This window comes from Typopeltis vanoorti, chromosome 4 (assembly GCF_054136105.1).
Source record: "Typopeltis vanoorti isolate ZY-2024b chromosome 4, IOZ_Tvanoo_1.0, whole genome shotgun sequence".
In the NCBI taxonomy this organism is placed as follows: Eukaryota; Metazoa; Arthropoda; class Arachnida; order Uropygi; family Thelyphonidae; genus Typopeltis; species Typopeltis vanoorti.
Window position 1 is genome coordinate 73,266,740 of NC_143552.1, and position 24,989 is coordinate 73,291,728.

At 36.8% G+C, this 24,989-nt stretch overlaps 1 protein-coding gene across 4 annotated transcripts in view; it reads left to right on the forward strand.

Annotated features, from left to right (window-relative positions):
* The window catches only part of LOC150107412 (ethylmalonyl-CoA decarboxylase-like), a 99,917-nt gene that overhangs the window by 18,408 nt on the left and 56,520 nt on the right, over positions 1-24,989 (forward strand). For all 4 annotated transcript variants that reach the window (XM_090391870.1, XM_090391872.1, XM_090391869.1 and 1 more), the window contains exon 3: positions 6,296-6,451. In XM_090391870.1, coding sequence (XP_090247996.1) covers positions 6,296-6,451 — 156 coding nt within the window. The remainder of the gene's footprint in view (positions 1-6,295; positions 6,452-24,989) is intronic.

The window sequence follows — 24,989 nt, forward strand, 5'->3', positions numbered from 1 at the left end:
AGAATTACTGCCATGAGTGCTGAAGTTACACCAGATATACATTGCCATGTGTATTCATGGCAGATATACACATCCAAATCGATTTCCTGCCATATTCATGGCAGGAAATCGATTTGGATTGGACGTCTGAGGAATTACAGGAGGCAGTCATATGGGACTTTAATAACTGTCTGTGTTGAAGCTTCAAGTGTTTCATGGAAATAAAAATTGTTCGTCTATCGCTATTTACCTTCTGTTGTCATTCAAAGTTGTATACCCCCCCCCCTTTTGAAACACTCTGTATTTGTAATCATCTGTATGGAAGACAGGACTGGCAGACCATGCTGTACATACTCCTTCACACAGGAATAAATGGAGGAAGATATCTGTGTTGTGTAGAAGTCACTGTAGGTATGAGTAACTATTTTTGGAAATTTTAGTTATGAACCCCCTTTCCTTTTGGAGATGGTCATTCTAAAACCACATTTAGCCTGAATTCTCTGAATTAACATTTTTTTTTTTTTTTGGCCTTCTGGAGGGCACCTTGATAGGACAATAGTTCCTTTCGGTTATATCTGGAATTGTTTCTACAACAACCTCAATGAATGCTATCTATTTTATGACAGTTTATAATTTATGCTCTGAAGAGATTTTAGAAGTCTAGCAAAATATTTAGTAAACTCATTTATTTTATTCCTCTGATATTGTTGAGCCCAGTGGACATGACATTTGCATCTATAACATTAGACTGCTCTAAGATGTATCATTATAGATTTGATTCTAGTCACCATTGTTATAGAGAGCAGTATTCCTAGATCATCTAACTATTTAGATTTTCAGTAATGAAAGTAGTAGTGTCACATTAGTCTGTGCGGTTAGCCTAGTGGCTTTGCACTTTGCAACCATATGACTAGGGAATGAGTGTCCTAGGTTCGATTCCCATCGACGACGTGAGGAGCTGAAGATCTTCCTCAGCCATGGCCAAGTTAGCCGGTCTTGGGCGTGGACAACAGGGTTTTTTACACCAGTTTATCTGGCGTTTTTCATCCCGCAAGCAGGCAAACCGGCTCCGTGAACACACAGGGATATACTTCCAACAATGAATGCGGAGAGACTTTGACTGAATGGGCAGAAATTCACAACATGCACCTAATTTTCAATGCAAAAGATAGATCTTCCTTCAGGTCAGCAGCTTGGAACAGGGAGTACAACCCCGACCTCTGCTTCGTCACTCAAGACAAGAGTGGACGGCCATTACCTACATTGAGAAGAGTTCTCTCCAACTTACCCCGAAGCCAACATAGACCAATTATATTAGAGGTAGGTCTGCAGGTACCCCTTGTCAGATCCATCCAACGTCCCCATTGGAACTTCCAGAAAGCCAACCGGGATACATTTGCTGCCTGTCTTGACAAATATGTCCATTGGATTCCTCCAACAAGCAGTAATTACAAGAGATTCGCAGGAGCTGTCTTAGCTGTAGGTAAGAAGACCATACCAAGAGGCTTCTGGAAGGAGTATATCCCTGGATGGAATGATGATAGTAATAAACTGTATCAAGAATATCTAGAGTGTGGTGATCCTGACATTGCAGATGAACTCGTTCACAGCCTTGACGCCAACCGACAGAAGAAATGGACTGAAACAATAGAAAGACTCTATTTTCGGCACTCCAGTAGAAAAGCGTGGAGCCTTCTAAGAAAACTAGGTAAGTGGCACCCTGACTGTCTAGGAACAATCAGCTATTTCTCCTAACCAATATGCATCACATATTGTCAACACGTCAAGATATACCACCAAGGACAAACAACACACTCTTCAAATAAAAAGAGAACTTACATATTTGAAAAATAACAGACTATCAGACCCTCTATACTCACGGCCCTTCACTCTTGAAGATATTAACACTGCTCTAATGGATATAAACCAGGCAAGGCTTCAGGTTTCGATGGAATTCATCCTGATTTCCTGTTGAAGACAGGCCAAAAATCTCGACAGTGGTTGGCTTGCTTTTTCTCTGACATCCTCTAGACTGGTAGACTTCCAAAAGAGTTTAAGAGGACAAATATTATCCCTATCTTAAAACCAGGAAAAACCAACAACAAACCAGAAAATTATTGACCAATTGCCCTGCTTAGCACCTGCTATAAGCTCCTAGAGAGGCTCATTTACTGCAGCTTATGACACAGTCTGGAGGCATGGTGCAGTCTGCAAGTTGCTCTGTGCAGTCTCATGCAAAACAATAGCAAACTAATCGATAACATTCTAAGCAACTGCCTGTTCCAAGTGTGTATGGACATGAACAAAAGTAAACAAAGAACACTGGATAATGGATTACTACAAGGATCAGTTCTGGCTCCCCTCTTTTTTAACTTATACATCACAGATATGCCTCATACAGCCTCTAAAGTTTTGCTATGCTGATGACATTGTTCTAGTCACCAGACACACCAATTTTACTACAGTGGAAGATACGCTAACAAACGACCTTGCGGTCTTAGATGAATGCTTCAGCAAATGGAGATTATGCCCAAATCCTAGCAAAACGCAAGTTTCATGCTTCCACCTGAACAATAACCAGGCTAACAAAGAACTCATGGTCTACTTCGACCACAAACTGCTACACTACAACAGATTCCCGAAATATCTGGGCGTCACTCTAGATAGAACACTGTCTTTTAAACCACATCTCATTAACACAGCATCCAAGCTAAAAACAAGAAACAATATACTGCAAAAACTATGTGGAACAACTTTCAGCAACAGCACTTCGCTGCACTGCTCTTGGCCTCGTTTACTCTACAGCTGAATACTGCTCACCCGTATGACTGAACAGCGCCCATGTGTATTTGGTTGATGCCCAGCTTAACACCACCATGCACCTTATTTCTGGAACTGTAAAATCAACCCCAACCTACTGGCTCCCAGTGTTAAGCAACATCCCGCCTCCACACATCTGTAGATCAACTTTCTTCTACAATGAACACGTAAGAAGTGATACAGATGTTAGAGTCAAGGAAATTTTGTAAGTCTTGCAGGTAAAGCAGAGAGGTTAAATACATAAGGTAAATAAAATATATTAAGGAAGAGCAAATATAACAATGGTGCAGCCGGTAGGATGTGATTAGATCCCAAAAAATTAAGTAAATTGACCTATCAAGTGAGTTGGTCTTTGGTTCATATCAGGCAATCAGAAATTTGTTGGAAATAGTAGAAATTTTGAAAAAAGAATCTTATATTTCAGTGTAAGCTCTAGTACAAGTATGTCTGTCCCAACTAGTTCCGAGATGAACGAATTCTGAAATTTTCAGAACAATAAACCCACAGCAAGATTCTCCCAGTTCTCTGGAGAAGAATCAGATAATGTGTTAACGTTTTTTGGTTCTATTGAGGAACTGAGAACAATTGGTAGATGGAGTGATTTCCAACTCCTTGTTCTGCTACGTAGCAAGCTAGCACAAGAGATTAAAGGATAACGAGTGTATATGACTCGAGAAGGACAGGGCGATCTGCATAGCACAAGTTAGAAAGAATAGGAGAGGCAGTTAGAAAGAATAGGAGAGGCAGTTAGAAAGAATAGGAGAGGCAGTTAGAAAGAATAGGAGAGGCAGTTAGAAAGAATAGGGGAGGCAGTTAGAAAGGGTAGGAGAGGCAGTTAGAAAGGATGCAAAGCCTGCCTTCTTATCTGAGCATAAGTCAAAAAAAAAAAAAAAAAGGGAAACCAGGCGAAAAGGAAAGGTAACTTCCAGAGGATTGAGGGATGTCTAAAAAGAAATTTTCTTAAAAAAATTTTTTTCTAGAAAGGGGGGACCTTTGTTACATCCTGAATGAAGCACTTTATTAAAGAAACACTTCATTCAGGATTTAACAAGTCAGAAAAATCAGCTGAGAGAAAAAACTTGTACTGGAGCAGAAGAAATAAAGTACTAACTGTAAATGGAAATAGAATTACCTTCTTTTAATAGAATTGTAAGACCATGTAAAGAACTTTGTGTATCAATTAGTATTATATGAATGCATCATGTATACAATGAATGGGTAAATTAGATGTAAACAGTAGTCCAAAGTTCGCGGGCAGGCCTGAGGCATTGGCAATCTCGGAAAGCAATGCATGTTCGTTTCCCAGAAGATGCTGCTATGATCTCGTGATGTGCCGAAGTTGCCGCGGACGAAGAAAGTAGCGGGCTGGAAAATATCGCGGAAAGTAATAAGAGGGCGTTATCGCAGCTAGTAAGAGGAGGGAAGGAAGGAAGAATAAAAAGGGTTTGCACCCCTTTCTCAGGGCTTTTTTTCGCCTGTTTTGGTTGATGATGATTTGACTCCTCTCGTGGACCTGTGGTTCCTTGGCGATAGTTCGATATCAGAGGGTGCGCCTTTCCCTTCGATGTTGGAATCATCAGACATTATCAGATCTCTCTCTGCTTGGACTAACATTTACCTTCTCTCTAATGGCATAAGCACATCACATCAGTAGTTTCCTCAGCATCCAAAATAACTAGGCATTCTCTTTCATTCAGGATGCTACTTTACAGCCATCCAACTCTTGACTGTATACAAATCCCATATCTGCCTATCCTTAGAATACTGCTCACATGTTTCAGGTGTGCACCTAGAGCTTCTCTAAAAATTCTTGTCCAGATGAGAGCAATTTGGCTTATAGATGATCCTTCAAAACATCTCACAGATGTTTTGGTACTGTGTCTGTTATTCAGCTACTTCATTGGTCATTGCACCTGAATTGTCAACCATTATTCTTTCATTTTTTAAACAAGAGCAGCAGCTGCCTAGCATCCCTTTCCAGTGCAGCTGCAAACACACTGAATCTGCTTCTCTCATCCTCTTTTATTCCATCTCTGTCCTCTGGAGTAGCCTTCCCCTCATGAGGTATTGATAAATTACAACCTGAAACTCTTCAAAAAAAATCAATAAACATGTATCTCAACCCTCACCTGCATCCACACATGGTATATTGATGTGTTTATAGATCCTTTGACCTCTCATGCATGGGATATATATATATATATACACAGTCTTGCCATGAATACTGTTACAACTTCTGCAGATCCCCTTTCAGTGCCTCTTTCAAACTCAGTCAGTTCCCTTCTCACAGCCATTTCACCTGGACACAGTTGCACTGACTTGGGAGCATCATATTCCTCCAATTTATACAGGCTTCAAATGTGACTTGTTACATGGCACCTTGGTCATGGGGATGTTCTTTGCTTCTTTCCAAGCAGCATCTATACTAGAAGAGGAAAGTTAGTAATGGTGTACCTCGGGTGGGGGTCTGTTTTAGGATTATTGCTATTTAATTTGTATGTTAATGATATTGGGGAAGGTTTGAATGACGATATTCAGTTGTTTTCATATGATGCAGAATTTGGAACTATGAGGAGTAAAGCAGATGTGGCTTTCAAATAGACCTCAACGAGAGCTCCAATAGACTGAGTGAATGGGATTAGAGTCGGTTCAGTGCTGCAAATTTGGAAAACAAAGATGGGATGCAGAATATACATTTAGTGGGAATATATTAGAGGAGGTGAAAGAAATAAGAGATCTGAGGTGATGGTGAGGAATCTAAAATTTGGAGACACATTGTTGAAATTGTGATGACAGCACACAACAAATTCTGGCAATGATGCAGAGGAGGACACTGACTTGTGGAAGTAAGAAGATTATTGTTACATTGTATAAGACCTTGATTGGGCAACATATGATGGGGGGAGAGGAATAAGAAAGCATCCCTGGAAGGTGTGAGAAGAAGGTTATTTGCATAGAGAGTTGTGAATGATGGCCTGCATTATCTGAGAGTGTGATGATTGCAGAGAATGTGAACTTATTTAAAGCACGGTTATAAGCTGTATGTGTGGGATAGAAAGAGTCCTCCCACAATGAGTTTTTGACTCTGCGGAGGTCTGATGATAATAATAATATTAATTATAATTATGATGTGTGGTAATGATGTAGTCTTGAAACAATTTGGTCACATGAAATTAAAATTATTCTGGTAACTATTCAAATACATGAATTACAAGAAATTCTTCAAGCACAATGTGGATATGCAAAAACCCTTGAATCACAATATTTCTATTTATTGATAGTTAACTCTCATTATAGCAAACTCATAGGGATCAAAGAAATAACTTGTTACAGTAGAAGATTTGCTATAATGAATTGTATAACATATGCGACAGATATTTATAAACAAAAACAGTATAGTTCAGTTAGTAAAATAACAGCATATAAAAACTGTAGTAAATGAGTCACAATAATTGTATGTTTTGAACAATCCAGTGACATTGTGTATTTTACACAGACAAGATGCAGTCAATCAGGAATTATTCTAATCTGAGTGAAATTCGTGATGAACTCATTAAATATGGTGAAGGGCAAGTGGATTTTACTAAGAATGATGAATCAGGAATTGCCACTATATGCTTAAACAATCTAAAGAGGAAAAATGCATTATCAGGTAGGAAAGTAAAACTCAGTTATAGAAATATATGATATAAATGTCTAATTTGCTTTCCATTCAGGTTTGGAAATGATTAATTAGCCATCCAGCCATATAATTTTTAGAGCAAAATAGGTATAACATATCAAAATTATTTATAAAAAAATGTGACATTTCTGTCATGCTTCTACCACTTTTTTTATTTTCATTTTTTTTAACCTGAATTCTCCTCCCCCACCCACACACACACAAGAAGTTGCATAGTATATAGCACCACAGTGCCATATGTGTATCTGAGGGAGGCCATTGAGAAAAAAAAAAATGTAGATGTTTTTCTTGAACAGCTGGAGATCATATTTCTTGAAAACAGTATCAGGAGGCTGTTGCAAAAAACAGAAAGTGGGTGTAGTGAAAGAAGTGCTTGGATAAGTTTGAAGCCAAGGTTGGGAGGAAAGCAGGGACAAAGGATAGTGTCCATTTTTGCAGAGCAGTGTTCAGGAAATGAAATACTCCTAGAAAAGTATCCTGTGAGAATATAATAAATTTAGTTTAATCCTTTATCCAAGTGTGAGCAAACAAAGTTTGCACCTGAAAGTATCTTCAGGACTGGGTAAGGTGGTACGACACCAGGGCAACTCGTTGCAAAGGTGGAGCAAGCTACCAACACTCCTTTCTCAGTATCTCCTATAATGCAAAACACATCTCCTTGCGGATATGTCTAATGTTATGCATTAAGGGAAGGGCACTTCCCTTAATGTGGTGGAGCAAGCTACCAACAAGGAATGTTGGTAGCTTGCTCCACCTTTGCAACGAGTTGCCCTGGTGTCGTACCACCTTACCCAGTCCTGAAGATACTTTCAGGTGCAAACTTTGTTTGCCCACGCTTGGATAAAGGATTAAACTAAATTTATTATACTCTAACCAAGTGAAAAATAAACTTTCAATATCCTGTGAGAAGAAAGGTGATTGGAGTATATGAGCAAGTAAGAGAAAGGGAAGGGTTCTTCTGTTAAGCAGATTTGCTTCTTATAGATAGTATAAAGCATTTTTAGGAAGTTTTTAATGCACCACCCACAAATGTGAGAATAGTAATCTTACACTGGACACATTTGGAATTTATCCATCATTACATGCTATAATAGGGAGAACCATTTTCTTGAATGGAAAAAGACACTTTTTTTTTTTTTTTTTTTTTTTTTTTTTTTTTTTGAGGCTGAGAATGGTATTGATGTGATGTGATGTATTTGTTCCAGGAGATGCTAGAGCTATAAGTCATTTCAAGAAAAGAAATCTGATCTTGACTGAGGATATGAGTATAGACATCCCTGTCTTATGCAACAGTTACATTTAACCCACCCATTAATCACATTCTATTGCTTACATATTTATAGTGTACACAGAAGTATGCTAACCTGTTTTAAATGTTATTTCTGTTGGTTTCATTTATAGAATGTACAATGAAATTATATTTTGACATGTAGTTATTAATGCAAAGTAATATAATACAGTATAAATGGTTTGAGAAAATCGAAAAATATAAAAAAATGTGGAATTTGGCTGTTTGACTATCCTTATGAAATCATCAAGAGATGGCTGAACAGTAGCTTCTTCGCTTCATAACTTTCTCAATAACAGGCTAAAGAGCTGTTATTGAGAAACTTTTTGACTTTTAAAGAGAAACAGCTGTGAGGCATCAGGAGCCATATTCTCCACTTGCTCTGTCCACTTTTTGTCATTTTTTTTTATAAAAATATTCATTTTCATCTTTAGATCCGTTTTGGTGCATTTATGTCTGGGTTCACTTTTTCCACTTCTTTTTTACATCATTACTCTACTACAGCATATGCAAATGCTAAAAATGATCAGTCTGTGAATACAAATACATCTATTTGTAGTGTGGAACTTTGTATTTCAGACAGACAGGATGGAACTACTTTGGTCAGGAAAAAATAACATAAAAATACATCACGAATGGGCAACCAAAGAGCATACCATTTTAGCATGCCTTAGAGAAAAACCACTTTACAAAAACAGAAGAAAAGCAGACTACTTCACAGATCCTAGTTTAAAGTTCTGTGAAGGTATGATTTTACATAGATTTTGACACACTGCCCTATCTACACAACAACAACAACCCTATTACAAGCACTACTCTTGCACTCCATGCATATGGCTGTTGTTGTCTTGATATCCAATTACCACCCTGTAATTTTGACACACTGTCCTATCTACCCAACAACAACAACAACAAGATCCACTATGAAGAGCACTACTGTTGCACTCCATGCCTGTTGCTGTTTTTGTTATCCAGGTCACTTCTGTTTGTAACTTCACTTGGTGTGTAGTATTAAATTGCCTCTGATAATGTTATCTTGAGCTAGCGAAACATCGGCATATAAATAATTAATTTTAGCTAGTAAATTATTTTCATTCCAGTGTCTCTGTTCCAGAAACTTCGACATGAATACTAGCAACAGCTACAGAAATTTAAACTTGCAGATGCTGTAATTTAATTTTTATTTTATTTCCAATTTAGTAAATTTTTGTTTTTAAACTTTTATCTTTTTATACACTTTTACCACCCTGTTAAGAACCTTGCACTTCATTACTCTTTGGCTAAGTTTGTTTATATCTGTACTAATGACTATGTTTACAGTTTCCCATTGGTTCCTAATAGTATCATGTAAGTGGTCTGGAAGAAAGGAGGTTCTCTATAACATCTGTTGTCATTCCATTCTCACTTCATGTAATTGTCTATTCTGTTTTATGTGTTCATTCTGGTGTGATGAGATACTCATCATGAAATATTTTATATTAAATTCTTTACTTTTCTTTATTAATGTATGATTATAGTATGTTCATCATGTGCATGAATTACATCAGTATTAATAATCAGTTCATTAATGTCTGACACGTTGTCTTTGTTAGCACAAAAGAGAATGTCTTTACAAAACACATCAGATGTCTCAACACTTAATCTTTTGAAATTATGAAATAATTTTTACAAACTATCAGAATCTAGTAAGTACATGGAATCTCAATTGGTTTACATTTCATTTTAACATTAATAATATCAATAAGAGGCACATTGCAAGTGCCATTACAAAACTATCAGAATCTAGTAAGTACATGGAATCTCAATTGGTTTACATTTCATTTTAACACTAATAATATCAATAAGAGGCACATTGCAAGTGCCAGTCATACGTGTTACAAAACCAAAACTAATGTACTAACATAGAGGAACAATTGTAAAAAGATTCATAATTTTAAATTATGATTATTTTTTTACAGTATCCTGTAAAATGCTTTTGCAAAATCTAGCAGTATCATCATATAGTCATTCCCTTTATCCAAATCAGTTGTCACTCTATTATAAAAAGATTACTAAGTCATGGCCCTTCACAAAATTATGCTGCCCCTCAGAGAATATCATATTCTTATCCACCCATTCCTGAATTCTCTTTTTGACCAACTTTTCTAGTACTTTTACCACCATTCCTGAGATACTAATTGGTCTATATCATATTCTTATCCACCCATTCCTGAATTCTCTTTATTACCAACTTTTCTAGTACTTTTACCACCATTCCTGAGATACTAATTGGTCTATAATTTGCAATCACAGACTTAGATTCTCCTTTATGTAAGGCTCTTTTTTGACTTTTCTAAAGCTGAGAATTAAACTAAACAGCCTAGTCAAATGCCTCGCCAGTTCCCCTGTACATTCTTGCAAAGTGCAAGCTGATATCCCATCCAATCCCACAGCTGTATTTGCATTCAGATTCTGCATTATACTAAGTACCTCCAATTCTTTAACCTCTGATCTCACATCTGTTACTATCACCTCTGTCATAACAATATCTTCACTTGGATGATATATCCTTGCAAAATGATCACTTGGTAGTTCAACAAATTCATCTGCCTCCATTACCTCTCTACCATCTACGCTCATTAAAGTTATACAGGTATCCCTTGCTTAACGCAGAATTTGATTAACGTGGCGAAATTAATTGCGGCAATCCCTTGATATATACGCGGCAAGAGTTTTAACGCGCTTTTAACCCTCCGGAGCTCGCAGCTGATCTGACAGATACATGCAAAATGTTTAATATAAATATTCTTACAGAATTCAGTGTATAGCTTGGAGGTCATGAATAGCTGTGCATTCATATGTTATTTGTGATATTCCGCACTGTTTTTTGATATTCCGCACTCCCTGGACTATAGCAACAGTTTGGTTTAACACATGTTATGTAAAAGTTGGTGATATTTGACAGTAAATTGTATCTGTGAGATACCGCGACCTCTGATGTCAGTATAGTATGGTTTAGTTGTTTTTTTTATTCTTTGTTCAATAATTTCTAGATTGTAAATGAAAATAAATAAACCATCATGTATTACTGAAATAGAGAGCAAAATGCTTATTTATCATAAGCATTTGGCTACGAGTTTGGCACCTTTACTACGAGTTGCCCATAAGGTTGCTTATACTTGCATCCACTGAAACTTTTAGTTTCTATATATTCGGCACAAAACTTTTGTAGTTTCCATATTCGGCTATGAAATAACGTTGGATTCAATATCCACTTAATTTGTAATCATGTATTATATTTGCAGTGTTTTTTCTTTATGTTTTATTGCTTGTTTGCCGAGGTCTGGAGAGTCATTTTGCTTGTTATCGTAGAATTTATGCCGATAAGAAAAAACTAAAACTGTTCAAATGACTCTTGATAACTTTTTTTGATAAAAAAAATTGCAATAAATAATGTAGGTACAAGTATTTATTAAACATTTACTTTGCATTCATTTTTTTATCTTTCTTAAAAGAGTACCATATAAAACGAACTATTAGTACAGTAATCGATCATGGACGAATTGTAATTTTTACCATTGATTATTAGATTTGATTAACGCGATTTTGATATATGCGGTAACATCGAGGGATTAAGTAACCACATTAATCGAGGGATACCTGTACTTCCATAGTCATTCTTCCTCCCACTTCCAACAATGAAAAACTCTTTGGGATTTATTTTTGCCTACTCGGCTAGTTTCTTCTCGTAATCTGATTTTGCCTTCCTTACCATACTGGTCACCTTTTGTGCCTATCCTTGTACTACTCATGAGTTAGCTGGTCACCCTTCTCCTTATATACCCTCCATAGCATTTTCTTTGTTTGCAGCTCATGCTAAATGATATTACTCATCCATCTAATTCCTACCTGATTTATCCTCCTGACTTTGGGTATACAGTGTGATATCCTTTGACAATTTCCTTGTAGGTCTTTATGCCATAATACTGCTTCAAGCTGCCCCCCCCCAAGTGTATCATAATCACCTGCCTTGTTCCACATATACTCCTTAACTGGAATTTCCACATGTTTTGCTACCTCCCAAGTCAAGACACCTGATCACTTTCTGCAATCAGAGGCAATGTAGCCTCTTTAGTTGTGTACAAGTCTTCTTATCCTGAAACAAGATCTAACACTTTCATATCTCAGTAAGTGTATAAATTCCATTTCCTTCATGTCATGTAATCTTTCTTCCTTCCAATATGTGTCTCCAAAGTTGAAGCCCCATAATAATTACTCTACTTACACTCATTGTACTAATCTGTTGATGCATGTCTTTCACATTATCCCAGGCACTCCCTGGCCTATAGCAACAACCAGTTTTATATTTTGTCCTGTTGGCTTCAATCTCACATCAGATTGACTGAAAAGAACTGCTATTTGCCTGACTGACTGCCTCCTAGAATGTTATGTAAATCCATCACATTCTATTCCTGTAACTACATCATCTGCTGTTAGCCAAATCTCACTAATATTACTCACTGAAGTAGAAAATGCCATCACAAACTTGAAATGCAGAAAGGCAACTGGAGTAGATGATATTTGATCAGAAATGCTCAAATATGGAGATATAAAAGTTTTGCATTTGCACTTCAAAACTTTTGCATTGTAACTGGGTAAAAAAAAACAAAAAAAACTGCACTCTTATTCATCATATATTTGGATCACCTTACGAAAGAAAGTGGCATTATACCTAATATCAAAATTGGAGGTATCAAACTTAGCTCGTTGCTTTATGGCTACACAGCATAATTCAGAGGGCCTAGTCAGAACGTTGAATTCCAGATGATTGGAGTGTAGCTCTCATAGTTCCCATCTGTAAAAAAGTGAATATTATAGAGGAATTTCTATACTAAGATTCAAGGTAAGATTTATGCATGCATACTTGAGAAACAACTAAGAAAATTGTGGAAGAGAAACTGGAAGATTCAGGTTAAATAGAGGTGGTCAGGATCAGATTTTCACTTTATGATGACAAATAGTTGAGAAATGATGGGAATATGACAAGGATCTCTAGTTAAGTTTTGTGGATCTGGAAAAGGCATATGACAAGGTGCCTATGGAAAAGCTTTTTAAAATACAGTAATCCCTCGATTAATGCGTTCTCGATTAGTGCATCATTTTTTTTCGTTACCCAAATTCGATTAGTACGCCTATATACATCTTAAAAATAAATGTTACAGATTTTAAAAATTTTCTATCTATACATTTTTATGGTTAACTATTTAAAAAAAATCACTCACCAGAATGAAATAATTTAATTACCGATTTAAAACATTTTACAAAGTTATTTTTAATGGCATACTATACTACTTCCATGTATACTATGTTCCAAATTTTTACTGCCAAAATTTATGTCGTCTGCTATAGTACGCCCACAGATTCGAGATCCTTCGACACTTCTGCGCATATCACAAAAAGGAGAATCCATTCCGATAATAGGGTAATCAATCCGTCTTCTGGGATGAGTTGTTTGTTATTACACGTCAGAAAATTAACTTCTTTCTTATGATCATTGTAGTTTTTAAAGTGGTAACTATTTTGCTTGTATAATAGTTGGGAAATTTTATCTATAAAGCACGTGATTTCGCATGTTGGCGATCAATTCGTATGTCCTTCATGTCTTTCTCTCCTTCAATGATAACGTCCAAGAGTTAATTAAATCTCATTCTGAAGAATCGAGCGATTCCAACCTGCTAAATTTAGATGCACAGCAGGAAGATCCCAAAGAATATGAAGAAAATTTAACCACTGATAGTCAGCTAAAAGAGATTTCACAGACACAATTTGAAAATATTTTTCGTACAGTCGAAGTTTTTAAGCAGTAATGCTTAGAGGCTGACCCTGATGAAGAGAGAAGCAGTAAAATTTGCAGAAGAGTAGAAGAGGCAATAGGGCCATACCGTCGGTTGTATGAACAAAAGAAACAAAATGCCTGCCAAACTACGTTAGCTCAATTCTTTGTTAAGAAATAGAATAATAAATTTATATTCTGAATATATTTTTTTGTCTTTCAGCTTCATGGCTTTCCTTTAACTAGACCCTGAGACATACCCTAATTCTTTTATAAAAAAAATTAAGGATCAGAAAAGAAATCTGAGGAACGAATTATACATTTCCCCATAGGTTACTATATTCAATTAGTGTATTTTCAATTAATATAAATATTAATTGAAACATTTAGCCAAAATGCTCACACACCATGGCAACACACCATCACACACAAAAAAAACTCAGCCCACTTTAAAGCCAGTATAGAAAACCTCTCAACTCCAACACACTGACATAATGGTCAGTTTTGATGTCTCCCCTCTATTCACTAATGTCCCACTCAAGGAAACCCTAGAGCTCATCCAAGCCAAGTTTCCTCCCGATATCTTAGCCCTATTTCAGTTCACAATGAACTCAGACTATTTTGTTTGGCAAGGAAAATTCTACAAACAGATAGAAGGGGACATCCATGGGTTCACCACTTCCCCACCCTTGGCCAACTTCATTATTGAGACCTTTGAAGAGAAAGCCTTAAACTCTGCCCCACAAAAACCCAATATTTGGCTTTGATACGTGGATGATGTGTTCGCTATTTGGCCACATGGCTCAGATACACTCCACTCCTTCCTAACACACTTAAACAACCAACACCCCAGAGTCCAGTTCACCTTAGAAAAAGAGGAAAACAACACCCTCCCCTTCCTAGACACCAAAGCTCCATCACTCGCCAGACTGATGGAGCTTTGGTTTTCTCTGTTTAATGAAAACCCACCCATACAGGCAGATACATTCACCAGCAATTCCCCCCCCCCAACAATACGGGGTTATAAAAACACTATATAACAGGGCAACATTAATCTGCTCAGATGATGATGCCTTAACCACTGAACTAAACCACATCCTCAACACTTTATTAGCCAATGGCTATAACCTCCAAAAAATTCAAAAAATAAAAAAATACTAAAACCAGTAAACCACAACCCCCCCCCTCCCTCCTCCACAATAAAGATTACACTAAATCTATCACCATCCCCTACATCTGGGGCACTTCTGAGTAAATAACCAATATCCTCAAAAAATATAATCTGATTTCTTGTTATAGACCATATAAAAAGTTTGTATCCCTTATCTGCTCTACCAAACACCAACCACTTCCCCTAGATCTACCTGGTGTATACTAGGTCCCTTGCAGCTGCAAATTGTCCTACTTTGGCCAAACAGGCAGGACAGCAAATATCAGGATTTCAGAACACAAAGACTACATCCGGTTTCACCAGTACAGCCACTCTGGGCTGGCAGACCATGCCTTAGATACCCGTCATAGACTTCATTAGAAAAAAACTAAAATAATACACCGCAACAAGTTCAAGTGAGAAAGATTATTCATGGAATCATCAGCAGCTCTAAAAAACGTTCCAGACCTCAACAAATTTGGGTGCATGAAACTACCCCAAATTTGGGAGACTTACATTATGAGAACTTCAGCCCAACGGCCAATACAACTCAATTAGCCCGCCAGAGGGCATCATTAGGACTTTAGGAACAATACTAGTTTCTTGCCGCCTTCTTCATTTGCTTTTGTTAATGCCTGCGTGCACATACCATATTTGTATGTTCCTGAAGATGGCAACGTGACATTGCCGAAATATTGAACTTATTCATTAAAGTTGCCTTCAATTAATATCCTTTATATGCATTGTTAATTCCTTAAGCTAATTACCAGTTATGTATGACCAACGTATAAGCCTTGCTACATAGGGTATAAAATGGAGAAAAAGAGCATTCAGAACACACACACACACACACACACACACACACACACACACACACACACACACACACACACACACACACACACACACAGTAGATTTGCTACCATCCTTAGAGGAAAAACTTTTAAATGTTGAAATCTTGAGAAAGAAAAATAAAACTATCAGGTTTTAACTCGGATGCATTTTTTAAATTTATACTAGACGTATTTCCTCTGCATGTTTTGCTGTCTAGGTGGGAAACAGGTTGCATTACATAAGTAAAAAACAACAAAAAATAAACGTTTTCGAATAGTAGTTAATATCAGTAAGTTGAAAAGACTGGAATGATAGCTTAATCACGAGTATCATTAGGCATGTTATGAGCAGTCTCTATATTGTGTAAACTCTGTGATTGCTGGCATAGGTCTTTAATGTTATATATATTAATTAATGATTTCCAGATGTCGTAAAAGGTTTTTTCGAGTGTGGCTTTTGAGCGAATGACCTCGGAGGTCTCCTTGAACAACCTTCCAAAGTAATTGTCTTCTAAGTAGGGTATAGCAGATGCTTGCCAAATTACCCTGTGATGTTCTTTGAGGACGTGCAAAACTTCTCCCAGTTTGGCCTACACATATCTTTCACAAGAATGCAGAATCTTGTATACATCTGGATGTTTATAAAAAGGAACTTTGTTTTTAGGGGAGCATAGAAAGCTTCATAAGGTGTTTACTGGTTTGAAGGCTGTTCTGAAGACTGCTTTAATATTTTGGCTATTTTTCTTGATATATTGCCAACACATGGAATGGATGCCATACTTTTGTTAATTTCTGAGTTGTTGCAGGATGATTTGTCAGGAAAAAAAAAGTTTCTTTAGTACCTTTGTTGAGTATCCATTTTGGAGGAACTGATTAAATAGATTTGAAGTTCTTGGTTTCATCATTTTTTTTAGTATGTTTAAAGTTCTATTTTTCAAATTAAATTGATTATACCTAATTTTTGTTGAGAGTGATCGAATGAGCCTGTTTGGAAAATATAAAATCTTCCAGGTCTTTGTGAGTGTGTTTCCAGATGATAAAGATGCCATGCACATATCTCCACTATTCATGTGGTTTTAAGGTTGCCTGAGTTATAACTGATTCTTCAAATTTTTCTGCATATAAGTTGCCAATTGGAGGCGATAGAGGTGAATCCATTGCAAAACCATATATTTGGTAGTAAAATTTTCCTTTCTAAGTGAAGAATGAAGATTTTAGGCAATGTTGGAAGAGACGTGATGTCTGGAGGAAATAAGTTTTCAAGTATGCCTATTGGTTCTTAAACAGAGACAGTAAATAACAAAACTACATCTAAAGTAGCTAATGTCTGATGAGAAGATTTGAATGTTTGAAAGATATCTACAAAATGCTTTAAGTTCTGTAAATTCAAAAGTGCTGGAGATTAGATCATTAGTTTTTAGGTGTGACAAACAAGTGGGATCATGGTCCATTTCTGAACACGTAGAAGAGTCTGATAACATGGAGATGATCTTGATCTTTAATTGTGCCTTCACTCCAAGACACATCCCTTAAGTAGACATCATGTGACCAGTATTGAAAAAGCTACTAAATTTCTGTCATCTTATGAAGAGACATTATCCACACGATTACATATTGCTTCAGTTTTATTAACTACAAAAATAATTTCACAGCTTTAGAGAAAGATGCTTTGAGAAGTTTACTCAACAATGAAGAAATCCTTATACTCATGGCAAACAAAAGGAATTCAGCAGTCATTTTATGTAGTGCAGACTATGACATCAAGATCACCTCCATGTTATCAGACCCCTTCCACGTATTTGGAAATGGACTGTGATCCCACTTGGTCATCATACTTAAAAAAACTAATGTTTTAATTCTCCACAAGAGACCACCTCCACTACCATCTTTTCAGATAGCTGCCTCCTTCCTCATTCAAATGCAAGCCATCTCTCACATACAATTAATTTCTGTCCTCAAATGCATTCTAGGCATCTACTTAATCCAATCCTCTCTTTTGATGCATTCTGGCTATCATACTATTATCATTGATGCTCTTCTCTTTAACTCTACATTATCATACCCAGGCAACACACTCATTATCTTCCCTCTGTCCTGCCATACAACCTCAAGCATAAACCCCCAGATCTTTCACCTCCCAATTCACACTGCCTCTCAAGTCATTTGTACACATCATATCAGTCGTCTCATCCATTCTTTTACTTCGCTTAATTGCCATATTTACACTGTCTATCATTTTTCCAGGCACGTACTCTTCTGGCATTCTATCTTGTACTCCACAGATCATTGAATCTCCATACATCATACCTCTTAACACTCTGTTCCTTCCTTACTTACCTGCATCCCTCATTCTCTCTCCTCTGACACTTTCTCCTTGTTCTTCCATTTACCTGCCTTCCTGTCATTTCTCCATCCCTGTTTCTTGCAGTCTTGCCTTCCTCTCATTCTCTCTCTTCCCTTACTTTTCCTATTCCCTTCTATCATTCTCATAACTCTCAGCGTTCCTCTCATTCACTTCGCATCCGTTCTTTCCAGTTTTCTAATCTCATCTTTCATACTTAACTCATTCCTCATATGTTCCGCCTCTCTTTCATTGCATCTATTTTTCTCTCTCTCTCTTTCCAAGCACCCTATTCTCACTTGACACAAAAACGTGAGTTTTTCCATTATTAATTTTGTATTTATATGTTTGCTCACAGCTTGCCATTATTAAAACTTATTCTCACTTGACATTCTTCTTCCCAGTCAACACCGACATCATCTTCCAAAACTACATGATCTACTACAGTGCTTCCCAAACTTATGGATGTAAAGGTCCCTTTGGAAAAATTAAAATATTTCACAACCCCCATCAGAAAAAAAAAATCGTAATACAGACATATATTATTATAATATTTGTTGCATTTATATTCAATACGAAACATACAAAGCGAATATTGCAAAAATCAAATGAAAATATTACGTTTTTAGCATCTTACATACACATTTGACGTGCAACATCTTATATTTTTATATAGATAATATCTATCTATCTATATAAAAATTGAGGACTAACGACCCTCAAGGGGGGCCGCAGTCCACAATTTGGGAAGCGCTGATCTACTACACTATCTAATTTTATTTTTATTCACATGCCTCACACCTTCATCATGCTACTCATCTCTCTCTTTCTTGGTTGGGATTCATTTGTTTCCAATGTAATGCTGCCAAAATCCATTATGCTAATTTTTACATCACATAATTCTTCCCATTTTCTATGTTTAAATAGAAATGCACTCCCTGGTCATTCACCTGCCACATTTCTAACTTCCTGGATATGAACATGCTGCAAGCAGTGAATACCACAAAATCCTGTAGTATGCTGTGTAAAATGTTGTCCTTAATAAAACATCCGACTATAGAAATAAGAAATAAAAAATATATATATATATATACACACACACACACGCACACACGCCTTTTTCTTCTCTTCAAAAATCTTCCGTCTTGCAGATAGTATTCCTTTCTCTGTTCTCACCCCTTAGTCTATGTTTATCCAGCTCTTTTTGGTAGCTGATATCTTTTCATCCTAAATAGATGCTCTTTCCATTTCTTTCTATATTCCTTTATCTTTTCATTTACTTAAGTTTTTTTTCCATGGTTATGCTATAAATTTAAAGATTCCAAGAAATTATATTCTTGGTTTAATCCTTTAACCAAGTTAAAATTTTAATAATTATTAAAATAAGATGTGACACCTTATTATTAAAGTTATTAAAATAAGGCATGACACCTTTTGACCATTTGTGTATGGGAAATATATTGCTTCTGCATTACTTCAATCTTGGTATATCTTCTGGGTCTGGCTCCAATTGATGCAACTCCCCCTTCCTATAATATAGAATTATACACATCCAAAAGGACATGTGCTTTGCATTATGGGATATTACCTAGTCTAGCAATAAACACTCTTACAACTTGAAGAGTGGATAAACCTTTAATCTATTAGTAAATCATTTACAGCTTTCATCACATACAAACAATATGTATAACGTGCATAAAGCAATGTGCTCAGTGTTCAATATGTCCCCCCCCTTTTGTCTTCACACATGCCCAGAGTCTGTGAGGCCACATATCGATGGTGGCATGCACAACATCTAACAGCAACTCTGCTATTGCGTGTTCCAAATCCCTTCAGGCTGGCAATGCTGGTGTGTTGTTTATTGCAGGCTATTCTCTCAAGCTCCAACCACAATTTGAAGTCCAAGTGATTCAGATTGGGACCTCCAGATGGTCATTCAGATAGTGATATATGGTTGGCACATATGCCCACGACCACTGTTTTGTGGTCCTTGCCTTGTGTGCAGGGGCTGAGTCCTATTGGAAGATCCACTGCTTATCATGAAACCAAGTGTTGTTCAGGGACCATACCACAAGTTCCAGCATAGTGTCAATACACTTTGGCAGAGATTGTGATCCCTTTTGCACAAAAATACAACTTGGATATCTCCTGATACGTCACCCCCACCAATCGTCACTAATGCGGAGTGATGACCTCTCTGAATCCTGGGTGGTATGGTACATGCAGTGTGACCATCTGGGGCATATACCCGATTGTTTTGGCAGTTAAAAACTCTTCAGTGGTGTCACCCTCTGCCACATAAGTTGTTCTACTGGACACTTTCTAACACTACGACTATAGGCTCTCCCCCCCCTCCCCCCACCCAGGGTCATCAGTTAGTATGTGAGCTCATTCTAGCAAAATGTTCATCTCTCATGACATCACTTTCTGCATTCTCACAGTATTATGGCAGAGGGTGACACTTGGACACAAGAGATTATGGCCTTCACAGCCCTCACAAGTGGTTGTGTCCTCATGTTGACCCATTGGTGGTCAGATATCTTCTGTATCCTTATAACCAGGGCTGTACTTACACTTTTCCCAAGGCAGGCAGGCAGGGCCTGAGGTTCTAGTGTGCTCTGGAGGTCCCTCCCTCATTGTTTGGGGCCCTTAAATTGATCCTGATTTTTTGAGGCCCCCCCCCAAAAAAAACTAGAGCCTCATGCACCTGTGCATAAGTACTGATCCTGAGTGTTTTTAGTATGTTGAAAGTAACAGGTGGTTGCATTCCAACCTTGCAAAGTGGTATTACAGATAAACGGTCTCATAAACAGCTTGACATTTCTCTCTTACTGATAAACATGTGAATGCATACAATGCCACTAACAACTGAGCTCACAGATTTTGTGTGCAGAAATTGTAAGTATTTATGGCAAGATTGTGTAAGGCAATTGATTTGAAGTCATTAGCTTCTATATCCAAGTAGCCCATTTATGAAGATTCTTCACATGCAAATAGTGTTTGCTTACACTTGGTTAAAGGATTGAACCAGGAGTATAATTTCTTGGCATCTTTAATTTACTTTTCATTTATGTTGTAAATATCTGGCTCTTTTCTGCTATCTTCATTTTTTATATGGTCCAATTTTGTGCATCTTTTAATAATTGCTCTTAAAAATCTCATCTGTGCAGCTTGTATTTTATTTTCACCTTTCTTTTTAACATTTCATGTTTCTAGAGTAGCAGTGGCCATTACTTTATAAAATTTTAGTTGTTTCTCATCTTGTCCTCTCAGTGTTCTCTTAACCTCTCTACCGGCTGTGATAGATGAAATAGTGAGACCAAATTGTACTTCTTATCCATGTTATTCAATATTTGTTACAGAATCGTATCCAGATTTTGCTTGATGTCTATAGACGTCATAGCCGGTTGGGGTGTTAATTCTTCCAGATTTTCTAAATTTTTTAAAAAAATTTTTTCATCATCATCATCAAATTCCTGCCATGTACCCTCAAGGGGTGTACAGGATATGATAGTACTACATGAAAAATTTACATCATTACTAACTTCCTATCTACAATTTTCCTCCAAATCAGTCTGTTACTTGTCAAGACTCCAGCATTCTCAGATCTTATATTTCTATCGTCTAAGGTACTTTGTACTGTATCAATCCACCTATATCTTGGTCTTCCTCTGGGTCGTTTTCCAGTCAACCTGGCAGAGAACCCTTGTTTTGCTAATCTTTCCTCGCCTATTCTGTTTAAGTGACCATACCACCTCAGATTAAGTCTGCTAACGCATTCCTGGATGCTGCCAATGTCAAGTTCTTTCCTAATATTTTCGTTTTTAATATGATATTACCATTGATGCTATCTGTTCATGCCTTTAATCTTTTTCAGGACTCTCATATCTGCAGTCTCTAGTCTTTGGTCAAGTGTTTTACTTCTGACCCAGCTCTCAGATCCATAAGTTAAGATTGGTTTGAACACTGTCTTTTATACAGCTAATTTAGTGTTCTGACTAATATCTCTCTTATTCCATATGAATTTATTCAATTGACTTCCTACCATACCAGCTTTATTGATTCTCTTGTCTATTTCTATATTTAATTTACCATCTTCACTAAAAATCTTGCCTAAGTAGCTGAAATGTTTTACTTGTTCCACAGGTTCTCCATTCACAACGCAGTTGACATTTTCAATGATTCTGCCTATTTTCATTGTCTTTGTCTTTTTATTGCTGACCTTCATACCATATCTATTACAATAGTTATTCAATTTAGTCAGAGAATCTTGCAGACTTGTAGCAGATTTATTTAGACGTATAACATTGTCCACAAAGCAAAGAGCTGACATTAACATCTCCAATTTTGATATAATTTTTAATACCACTTTCCTTCATAATGTGATCCATATAGATAATGAATAACAGATTGGATAATGTACATCCTTGTCTCACACCAGATTTAACATTAATCCATCTTCCTGTACTTCCTTCAGTTTTAACTGCTGATTTACAACTCAAATAAAGACAAAGTATTGCTTGATATAATGTCCCATTGATACCATATAACTGTAGCGTATTGAATAGTTTCTCTATTGGCACCTTGTCATGCTCCTTTTCCAAATCGACAAAACTTAAATACAGATCTTTGTTATATTCCCATGATTTCTCCACTATTTGTCGTAAAGTGAAGATCTGATCCTGACAGCCTCTATTTGACCTGAATCCAGCTTGTTCTTCACCAAGCTTTTCTTCCACAATTCTTCTCAACCGTTTCTCAAGTCTACTTTTATATATCTACCAGGAACACTGAGTAGGGAAATACCTCTGTAATTCCCACATTCAGTTTTATTTCCCTTTTTATATATGGGTACTATGAGGGCTCTACTCCAATCATCGGGAATTCGTCCCTCTGTCCAGACATTCTGAACTATGCAGTGCAGCCACTGTAAGACTTTTATACCACCATACTTCAGCATTTCTGGTCGAATATCATTTACTTCTGCTGCCTTTCCATATTTCAAGCCTTTGATGGCTTTTTCTACTTCAAGTATGGATATGTATTCCTGACTACATGCCTGGTCACTGTTTTTTACCACTGTGCTGTCACCACTGCTTGTTTCATTTAGCAGTTTTTCAAAGTAATTACTCAATGCTTCAAGGATATCTTTTTCTCACGTTTTCATGTCACCTTTATCATCTCTAATTCCTTTTACAGCACTCTTTCCTCCATTCCTAAGCTTCTTCAAAACCTCCAGAACATTTTGCCACTTTCTTGATATTTATTTTCTATATTCTTGCCAAAGTCCTCCTGTGACTTTTGTTTAGCAAGTTTTACACAGTGTTTAGCTTTCTTACATTTGTCTCTGTATTTGCTAAGAGCACAAGCTGACTTATTTGCCAAAAACTTTTGATATGCTTTCTTCTTTTCCTTCACTGCCTCTTTAACTTCCTGTGTCCACCATTGGAGTTCTAATTTTTCTATCCTTGCAGACAACTTCACCACATGCCTCTAGCTGAATCAATCAGGGTTTTCTTCAAGGCTTGCCACTGAATCTCCAAGGTTTGGTTTCTTTTTCAAACTCTTTCATTTTTTCTTCAATAATCTTTGTGTATTTTAATCTACAGTTCACATCTGAGAGCCAGTCAGCTTTCATTCGCTTTAAAACTTTCTTACATGTTATTCTTTTCAATATGAAATTCAATTTTATCCTGCTCAAGACTAAATAGTGATCACTTCCAATTTCAAATCCTCTGTACGCTCGGGTATCCTGCAGCAGGGAGAAAACATCACTATCAATAATAACATAGTCAATGAGACTTTTCTTATTCCTTGCCTCTTCTCTCCATGTGAATTTGTGCACATTTTTATGTTGGAACATGGTATTAGTAATAACCAGTCCATATCCTGGTTAAAATGTCCTGAGCAGAAATCCAACAGATATTTGCCATTATTATTAGCTTTGCTCTTTTCTCCAAATTTTTCCAAAATATTTTTGTATGTCTGACAATCATTTCCTACTCTGCTATTTAGATCCCAAACAAGGACCAACTTTTCCTTTTTCAATGTGTCAGTTGCTTTTTCTAAAGCCTCAAAAAAATTCTTCCACTTCTACCTTAGTAGAACCTTCTGTGGGACCATAGGCACAAATAAATCTCATTGTCCAGTTCCACATTCTCATATTTGCCCACATTACTCTACTTGAGACTGCCTGCCATTCAAGAAGATTAACCTCGTATTTTGTGTTTAATACTATGTCTGCTCCTTCTTTTCCTTGATTGTCATTGCCTGAATATAACATTTTGCATTTATTGCTCAGAAAGATCTTGCCAGTTTTTGTCTTTTTTTGTTTCAGTCACCGCTATTATGTTGATCTGGTACTTATCTAATTATTCCTCAGCTAGCTCCATTTCTTTGCCATTCAGGCTTCTTATGTTGATAGTACCGATCTTTAACTCTGGTGATGTTGAGTTGGGTTGTGTTTTCAGATTTGTTCCAGTAGCTGACTTTTCACTGTTAGCCGTGGTTCCCTGGCGAAAACAACAGGGGCCTTGTTTAACCAGGCAACGCCCCAGCCGGCATGAAATTTTGTCATGCTGTGCCATCATTTTGTATTTTGGTTTAACCAATAAGAATACAATTTGGTCGGCTAAATCCCAAATTGCCAGCCCATCCTCATTTTCATTCGGTATCCAGGTAGATACCCAACAGGGTGCACTACGAAAAGGTGAGGATTGGACATTAGGTCAGAAGCCCTGGTCAGTTCTCCACATTCCTTTAAAGGCTATGTGGAGGTCTCCTCTCAGTTATACAGCTTTGACCCTTAGATATGTTATTATGCAGCCTAAATAATTAAACTATTTCATCTGTTCTCTGATTTTATTTTCTATGATTATTTTTGATCTGACATTAACTCAACCTTTAAATGCCATAACATTGTATTGTTTGCTTATTTTGTTTAATTCATAAACTGATTTTTGAAGGTCATCTTCATCAATTAATGCGAACTAAGTGAAATCGTGTTAAGCGAATACAATAAACAGTAGGATTAATTATAATTCATCCATCTGTTAGTGTAAATTTAGAAAAAAAATTACAGTAT